General features: G+C 56.5%; 1 protein-coding gene and 1 long non-coding RNA gene across 3 annotated transcripts; one reads left to right on the top strand and one right to left on the bottom strand.

Annotated features, from left to right (window-relative positions):
* Positions 1-2125: 2125 nt before the first annotated feature.
* On the bottom strand, positions 2126-4924 carry LOC311437317 (cyclin-dependent kinase inhibitor 1B-like). 2 transcript variants are annotated; one of them, XM_084520392.1, is made up of 4 exons: positions 4814-4924; positions 4239-4733; positions 3503-3633; positions 2126-2333 (listed from the first exon to the last, which is right to left on the bottom strand). In XM_084520392.1, the coding sequence occupies exons 2-3, from the start codon at positions 4711-4713 to the stop codon at positions 3512-3514; spliced, it is 597 nt and encodes a 198-aa protein (XP_084376518.1). In that variant the 5' UTR covers positions 4714-4733; positions 4814-4924; the 3' UTR covers positions 2126-2333; positions 3503-3511. The 2 variants fall into 2 exon arrangements, with proteins under 2 accessions (XP_084376518.1, XP_084376519.1); XM_084520393.1 differs by lacking the exon at positions 4814-4924 and having other exon boundaries at positions 4239-4800.
* Positions 4925-5178: 254 nt separating this feature from the next.
* LOC311437330 lies at positions 5179-8265 on the top strand. Its single transcript, XR_014693408.1, has 2 exons — positions 5179-7206; positions 7934-8265. It is a non-coding gene; the product is annotated as an uncharacterized lncRNA (long non-coding RNA).
* The last annotated feature ends 374 nt before the right edge of the window (positions 8266-8639 follow it).

Below are 8639 nucleotides of genomic sequence, written 5' to 3'. Positions count from 1 at the left end.
CGCGGGGGCTCGGGCCTCTCTCCCCATCCTTCCCCAACCGCGGACCAGCACACCCCAGTGTTTTCGGGGAGGTTTCGGAGGGAGGGCGAAGCCAGGCGCGGCGGGGATAAACAACAGGATCGCGTTGCACCGGGAGGGGGGGCACGGGGGGGCGGGGAGGACCCGAGCGAGGGCTGGGTGAGACTCGCTCAGGGCTTCCCCCCACCCCCCCTCCGCCCTCTTTTTATTTATTTGCGCCTCGTTATTTATTTCTCGCCGGATGAAAACGCCTCGTGGGGGGGGGGGGGGAGGGTGGACACGGGACGCCCGCACCTTGCTGGCCGTGGGGATGGAGCGGGACAGCTCCTCTGCGCGCCCCCAAAACCCCAAAACCCGGCGGCACCCCCTCTGCGGGAGCCGGAGGAGCGACGGGGACCGGCGGTGGATGGGGATGGGGGAGGATAAGGGGGGGGGGGGGGCGACGGGCTCCCAGGCCGGGCGCATCCCCGCGCATCCCGGGAGCGGCGGCGGGGCCGGGGGCTGCGGAGTGTGCAGCAGCATCTGCTGGGCCAGGGGTGTGCGAGGCGCCATCTTAGCGAGGCAGGAAAGCTGCGGGGAGACCCGCCACCAACGCCAGATTTTCGGGGTGAAAACGGCTGAAGGGGGAGGGGGTGACAGGACATGGCGCTGGCACGGCCACCGGGGCGAAGCCGCGGCTTTGGGGGCCTCCGGCTCGGGGAAGAGCGGGCTTGGGTTCACTTTTGAGGTCTCTCAGAGTCAACGGCAAAATAAGTATCTCGAGCTACATCATTTTTTCCCTAAAAAAAAAAAAAAAAAAAAAAAAAAAGTGGCAGAGGAAATTCCACTATTTGTAATGGTGAGGGCACGTCCTTCTCGGCTCTCACGGGGGAGGAATGATAGCACGGCGCTCGGAGCCGGATCCCTTATTTTCACCTGTGCTCAAGCCCCAGGAAGAGATACCCTGAGGAACCTCGCTGTTCTTTCTTGGAGCAGGCTTATTTTCTCCTGTGCCAGGCAGAGTGAGGTGGAAACACACACTAATGAAGAACATATTTCTTATATATGGCAGTTTTCTTTATTGATTGCTTGATGTGAAACAGTATCAATCTGGATTTTTTTTTCCCACACATTACAAAAAAAAAAATATTAAATTGGCTCAGTCTGCAATCCTTTAAGCACAGCCATATTAATTACCAGGAAAAAAAAAAAAAAAAAGGAGAAAAAAAACCCTAAAAAGTCTACCAAATAGAGCATTTACAAATGCACAAAAACATGCCACTTTGGCTTTATGGGGAAAAATATTGTCTTCTAGATTAAAAAAAATCTTTTAACATAAATAAGTTAGTATAATTTCTAGATTAAAAAAAATCTTTTAACATAAATAAGTTAGTATAATTTCTCAGTGTCTTTACAGAGTTATGTACACAAGTACACTTCAAACTTTTTTTTATTTTTACATACAGTTACACAGGCAATGTAGAAATACTGTTTAAAGATGTAGTATCCCTTTCTCTCACACACAAGCACTTTGGGAAGTGGGTCAGATCAGGAAACAACAACATTCGAGATTCAGAGCAAAAGCCCTCCATATTAGTTTCCAAAAAATAATTAATAATTAAAAAAAAAACAGGCGATGTAACAAATAGGATGAATTTCCAGGAGTTTACAGGCATTCAGATTCGCTCTTAGGGACTTGAGGTTGGTGGAGGGGAAACCTTTGCTACCACATAACGGAATCATCGCAGCTCCCACCTCTTCAGCTTAACGTAGGAAGAAGTTTCACAAGCGGCCTGTAAGAATCTGCTGTAAGCAGCATTACCACGATGGTACATTCAGAAAAAAAAAAAAAAATAAAAGGAAAAAAATGCAGCGGCGGTGGACCCACTTAAAGGGACAATACATCTTTAAGTAATAAAAAGCCTACACTGCTCCTCTTCATACATTTCTTTGCTTGCTAGATTGTGAAAGCAAGTTCCAATCGGTCGCCCTCTTCCACTCCCTCCCCCCACCCAATAACGTTTATGTGCTACATAAGGTAAAAACTATATACACAGGTAGTACAATGAAGCAAATAAGGAAACACCTAATTGCACAATGCTACATCCAATGCTTTTAGAGGCAGGTCTTTTAAGAGTGCCTAAAATTTTAGTGTTATTGTTTGCTTTTTTTTTTTTTTGTCTTGTTTTCTGCCGTTGTTTTTTCAGTGCTTGTACAGGACCTCCATCCCATGGAGCTCGACGATATGTATCCTCCTCTCTGCTATGCCTTTATGTCTTCCTCACTTCACCGACTCCTGAGGCACCCGATGAACAAGGAACCGCGCCTTCACCGCTCTGCCACAGAGGAAGAAGACGACGAGAGGACGTTTAGAAACGGCCCAAACAAACGGGATCCCTTCCCTCGGCGGCCGCCGGGGGGGCGCAACCGGTTCAAACCACCGCGGCCCCCCGGGGCGGGGAGGCGCTGCCCGGGCGGGTCCCGGCCACTCCATCGGGGCTGCGCTGCCGGGATGCTGCGGGGCTGCAGCCGGAGCCGCCGAGTGTCCTCCCGCCCTGAAAAAAACCCAAAGCCCAAAGGCCAAGCGGGCGGGGGCAGCGGTGTTTGCATAGGGCCGCACGCAGCCGTGCTCCCCCCAGCAGGACTAATTTGCTGCAACTTCTGCTTTACAGATTAATCTCTTCTGCACAATCGCAGAGTGTGTTTGTAAACCTCTCTCCTAACCTCGGCTCTGAAACAACCGCCGGCGCAATTTACCAAGTCCCTCCACCCCAAGCCCTCGCATTAAAACAAAACAACAACAATGCACCCACAAAAAAAAAAAAAAAAAAAAAAGCTCGGCTCCCATTAACCCGCTCCCTTCCCTGCAAACTCACCCCTTTGCCAGCGCCTAAAGCCAAACCAAAATAACCGAAAAGGGAAAAAAAAAAAAAAAAAAAAAAAAAAAACAAGCCGCTTGCTTAACTAGGCCCCAGAATGCCCAGCCTCCCACTGAAGCCCGCTTTTCTTCAGCCCAGCTCTCCCGGGTGGAAGGTGGCCGCCAAGCACAGGGGTAAGGGGGACAAAGCGCCCCGGGAGGGGGCAGCCCCCAGGCCTCCCCACCTACCACCACCCGCCAGCCCACTTGGAGATCCAGTCCTGCCCCGGCACAGCCCCCAGTGCACCTGGCAATGGCCAGGGGGGTCGCAGGAGCAGGGCAGCGAGGAAGGCAAGGGGTGCACAGGTCAGGGGACCAGGGGGGCCGGGGATGGGCTCCTATCACCGCCCCCTGCCCTGGTGACGGCTGGGGGCCTGGCAATGCTGTGCTTCGCCCTTGTTTTGTTCTTTCCAAAAGCTGCTGGGAGCCCTGCACCTCCCCAGCCCCCCCATACAGCCCCTGCTCCATGCAGCCCCCCCCGTCCGTGCCGGAGGGACCCCAGACCCTCGGGTCCAGCAGAGGGGCTGCTCACTCGCCCCTTCCTTCCCTCGGCCACATCCTAACGCCGAGACCATAAAGGGAACCTACCTAAATGGTTTACGTTTGATGTCTTCTCGGGCTCGATTTCTTGGGTGTTTGCTCCACTGAACTGGCACTGGGGGAGTCTTCTGAAACCTCTTCTTCTCTTGTGTTGGCTCTTTTATTTTGAGGAGAGGAATCTAGGAGGGGAAAATTAAAAACGGGGGAGGGGGGGGGAAGAGTGATATTAAAATATTTTCCTGCCAGATGTTTGCTCACTAGCCGGGGTGGAGGGAAAGGGCTGGATGGGCAGGGGGGGTCACTCCCGCACATCCCTGCAGCCTGTGCTAGGGGGAGAGGCCGGGGGGGGGGGGGGCGGGAGGAAGGGGAGTTTCTCTCTAGGTAAGGGACAAGAGTTTCCTGGGTCTGTCCCAATCTCTGTCCGTGCTTGCTGTGGGTGCTGTGAGCTCCCACTCCTTCCCCTCTCCTCACCCCGTGCCCACAGAGGGGCAGCCAGGAGGCACGGGGTGTTATTACCACGGAGGGGCTTTCACTCACAAACCAGCCGCCGGCTCCCACCTATCGTGGGACACCCCCAATCCCCCCAAAATAAAAAAATAATAAATAAAAAGAACACCCCAGGGCTGCAAACAGCGCCTGGGCTTTTGGAGGCGTCAGGAGGCGAGGGGGCCCGGGCCAGCGCCCAGAGGGGCACAGCCCCCCGCAGTGCGCCCCGCGGTGGGGCCACGCGTGGCGCTGACACCGGCGGGGCACACAGGGAAAAGCGCCCCAAAGGGTACGTTACCGTCGGTGGCAGGTCTTTTCCTCTGCCCAGTGCACTGCTCTGTAAAGTCCGTCTGCTTTTCAGAAAGAGCAGTCTTTTGATCTACACAGTGAGTGTCCTCTGAGATTCCCTGAGAACCGACAAAAATCACGGTTTGGCAATTCCCGTTTACATCCAGGCTCTGGTGGCCGGCGGACTTGCAGACAGCTTTGAGTAGCCTCGGGGGTCTGAAGTAGAATTCGGGCGAGCTCCCCTTCTCCACGGCTTGCCACTCGTACCTGCCTTCCAGCGGCTTGTGATTCTGGAAATCGAAATTCCACTTCCTCTGGCAAGCCTCCTCCATCTCCTTGCGGTGCTTCTTCAAGTCCCTGTTTAACTCTTCGTGGTTCACCGGCCCGAAGAGATTCCTGCAGGCTGACGGCTTCGGGTATTCCGACTGCCGGGCTTCCATGCGCTCCAGGGTAGGGCTCCCATTAGAAATGCGTACGTTTGACATCTCCCCCCGGCCTCTTTCTTCTGGCGGCGCTTGTTTTTCTCGCTGCTCCCCCTTCCTCCTCCTCCTCCTCCTCCTCCTCCTCCTGCTCTCCGCCTTTCACCTCTCGGCGCTCGCAGCTTCTCCTCCTCTCTCCGCACCGCCCCGCTCGCCCTCGGAGGAGCGGCGGAGAGGCTCTGCCCAGGTGCCGCAGCCCCGACGGCCGCCGTCAAGGAGCCCGGGCGGGTCGAGAGCCGCGCGGGGGAGCGCGCAGGCGGGCGGGGAGCGCGCGGGGAGCGCGCAGGGAGCGCGCAGCAGGCGGGCAGGCAGGGAGTGCTGCTGCCGCCCTCCCTCCCTCCCTCTCTCCGTCCGTCCGTCCGTCCGTCCGACCCTCCCTCCGCCGCCCCGGTTCCGCGCTGCCCCCCCCGACGGCCGCCCGGCCCCGCCGCTCTCCCCGCGGCCGCGTAGTAAAAAAGGGCGAGAGGGGGGAAAAAAAAACCGGGCGAGACGAGCCCGCCCAAAATGGCGATTGAAGGGAGGTTGACGAAGGAGAAAATGATTGACAGGACGAGTCTATTTAAACAGCGGAGCCGAGCCATTGGTTAGGGCGCCGGGCACCGCCCCGTCGGCGCAGCCCTACCTCGCCGCCGCCGCTGGCCCTAAAGGTGGCTCCGGCCCCGCTGCCTCCGCTCGGCGGGGCGGGGAGAAGCCGGTGCGATGGAGGCCGCCGGCACGGCTCGGCACGACACGGCTCGGCACGGCTCCGTGCACCGCAGCGTGCACCGCAGCCCAGCCCGCCCACCCACTGCCCTCCCGCAAAGCCCGGGCCCGGCGAAACTTCTCCCCTCCGCCCGAAAATAAATATATAAATAAAAATAAAAATGCCGTTGCTTGGCCGCCGGGCCCAGAGTAATTGTGGCTACGGTTTGGTTCCGTCTTCAGAGCGCCCGGAGCTTCGCTTTGCCCCAGCCGCGCCCCGCTCCGCCCCGGCTCAGGAGGTCAGGGCAGCCCCCGGAAGGGAGGGGGACCCCCAGGGACCCCCCGTCCCATCACAGACAGGAGCAGGAGCCCCCGGGCCCCCGTCCCATCATGGAGCCTGTCCGCCAGGAGCGAGGGAGGGATCGCCTCTTGCTGTCTGCCCTGCAGAGGAAGGACCACTACGGTGTGGAAATGGCCCTAGAAAGCCTCCGCAGGGATTTCAGACTTCGGCAAACGAAAGTCTTCGTCTTAGCCCTGCTTGTGTGCTCTGAAGATTAGGCGAGCCAAAGTCGCAGCCGAAGATTTTCTGAGCCGCTACCTTGGATAGCTGCAGCAGGTACACTGGAGATAAGAGCAACACAGTGTCCTCCTCTGTCCCATCCTTGGCTCCAGCCCCTTCCCATTGCCACCTTCCTTCGGCGGGCAGGTCAGCCCCCTCAGCACATTGCAGGACACTGGGGCTGCTCGCAGGTGCTGGAGGTTTGGACTTTTCCCAGGGCCCAGGTGGCTCAGGGAACTGGAGACCCTTCACTCCGGGCCATCTGGCAAGGTCAGACACAACCACCTATGGATACTGGTTCTGGGGGGCTGCACCAGCAGCAAGCTACCTCAGCAAGGCAGGGCCAGCACAACCAGGTTCAACTGGCTGAAAGAAGCTCCAGCTGGTGTGGCCTTGAAGACAGTGAGCTTCTGCCCTGTGCTGTGTTCACACACACCAAACTCAGACACGCACCATCTGGGTCGGGGTCTGCAGTTGCGATGAGCCACCCAAACCTACAACACAGTTGCTTTTGCCAGCCAGTGAGCTAAACTCTGCAAATATTGTAAAGGGAACAAAACCAGCTCACAACACTCAAAACCAGGCCTCAGCATTCTGCTTGCCTCCACCAGCCCCAAGGCAGTGGCCCCTGGCCCCCACTCAGCCCCCTTGCCCAAGCGATCTCAGTACAGCCAGCCCCTGCTTCCAACAATGATGTGTGCAGCCAAAAAAGAAGAATAAAAATGAGATGGGTTTTAAAACCACAAGGTTGAAATAAAATATTAGCCATGTTATTTCTGTTTGTTTGCCGGGATTTTTAGCGCTCAGAAGTTGTTTTCCAGCTTCTCTCAGCAACCACAAAATCTAGCAATCCACTTACAGAAAATTAAAGCTGACATTCTCATGTCTGCAGGAGCTTAGACTTTTTTTTTTTTTTTTTTTTTTTTTGAAGTTGCAACTCTGTGATAAAGCTGCATGAGCTGGCAAAGTGAGGCCTATTCATCTGCTTCATTTGAAGGATTTCTTCTCCATTTTTCCAGGCTTTCCTGTCTTTGACTTTCATAGGCACCATCCAGGAAGTGCCATTTCAAACTTCTCTTCTACTTTCTCTGTCAGGTGTGGGACATTTCATTTGTGTATTGCACAGGAGCGGGGGGTGTGTACTAGGAAGGCAATCTACAAAATATGTCATGGGGCTCTTGAAGATACCCAGGGCTCATGGTGCTGATGGGGGTTGTCTTGCTGCAGTGCCAACTGGCAACCTGCTGGAACCTTCTCAGGTGAGTAGTTCCCACTCTCTGGTCCCTGGTTTGCTAGGAGTCACTGCCTGAACCCAAGTCCAGAAAAGAAAGGCAAGCTGCTTGCTGGTAGGATTGTGGCAGTGTACCAGAGTACAGAATCATATAATAATGATGGCAATGATTGATGATGGTAGTAATGGGGTGCAAGCATTCGTAAAGACCATGTAGCCTCACAAGTCAACAAACAGGAACATGACTGCAGCAGCAAAGAGCACTGGTTTCTGTCTGTAGCATCTGGAAAAGAAGAAACATGTTCCTGTGGGACAAGGACCTTCTTTTTTGTTCTCTTTATACTACCCCCAGCACAGAGGCCTGGGACTCAACCCCCAGATGATGCTACTGCAACTAAAGACAAGTTGCCACTGCTGGCAGAGAAAGAAGGAAAGAGGAGCGTTCCACTGCTGCCCTATCCGGCTGCTCCTTCTTCTCCATCGAGGGCTGAAGGGCTGAACCCTCCGAGGGAGGGGAGCTACGGTGCCCGGGGGGCTGGGAGGAGGCCGGGAGGACGCCTTGTGATCAAAACACGGGGGAAAAAAAATAAAAAATAATAAATCAGCACGGCTGCACTCGGGGACCGCGGCCCTTGCGTTCCTGCCCGCCCCCCCCCCCCCCGTCGGAGGCAATCCACCTTAAATCGCGGCGGCTGCGAAGGAGAAAGGCTGTGTCTGCAGCGACCTTGCCATGATCTAAAGTGTTTTGTTTACAGTCAGGCACCCCCGATGGCCTCAGCAAATCGTGAGAGAGGCAAGCGCCTGCCCGTAGTAGCAGCGAAGCGTGAAAAAATACTACAGAGCCCCGGAGGAGGGCTGCAGAAAGATGAGAGCGCCATCGTCTTGCAAAAGGAGGGCACAGCAACCCGGCCCGGGGGACTGCGGGGAGGAGGCGCTGTGAATGAGGCGGGGGGCGAGCTCCGGGCGGTTCCCGTCGGGGTGGCCGCTTGTCCTCCCCCTGTCGCCTCTGGAGCTGAAGAAGCAACCGGTGAAAAGCTCGGAAGACGGGCTTGCAAGAGGGAAAGGCGAATAAACCAAAGGAGAACAAGCGGCGGGCTCGGAGGAGTGACCTGGGGAGGGGTGTCCCCAGGGGAGTCTGTTTTGTGCGAGGATGTCCCGGCTCCTCTCAGCCCCCTGAACGCCCCGTCCCCGCTCCCCCCGGCGCCCTGCTCCCCTCTGGCGTCTGGGCTTCCCCACGGGCAAAGCTGCCGGCTGCTTCTCTCCCTTCCAGCACCGCTCAGGCAGGCTTCCCGCCCTCCTCCCGGCCACTCTCCTCTCCCAGCACTTTATAAGGCTGTTAGGCGAAACGGCGAGGCGCATCCGAGCCGCACTCAGCGAGGGAGATGACCTGGGGCTCCCTCGCAAGCAGCAGGTGGGCTGGGGATAGTACTCCACGGGGCGCACCCTCCTCCCGGCTTGAGG

The sequence above is a fragment of the Aythya ferina genome, assembly GCF_964211825.1.
Source record: "Aythya ferina genome assembly, chromosome: 1".
Lineage (NCBI taxonomy): Eukaryota > Metazoa > Chordata > Aves > Anseriformes > Anatidae > Aythya > Aythya ferina.
This window is presented reverse-complemented; position numbering and strand designations above follow the sequence as displayed.

Bases quoted from the DNA above. Each gene is read 5' to 3' on its own strand.
- LOC311437317 (XM_084520392.1), bottom strand. From the start codon at position 4,713: ATGTCAAACGTACGCATTTCTAATGGGAGCCCTACCCTGGAGCGCATG. The intron at 3,634-4,238 runs GTAACGTACCCT...TTCCCCTCCTAG, and splicing joins GAAAAGACCTGCCACCGACG to ATTCCTCTCCTCAAAATAAA.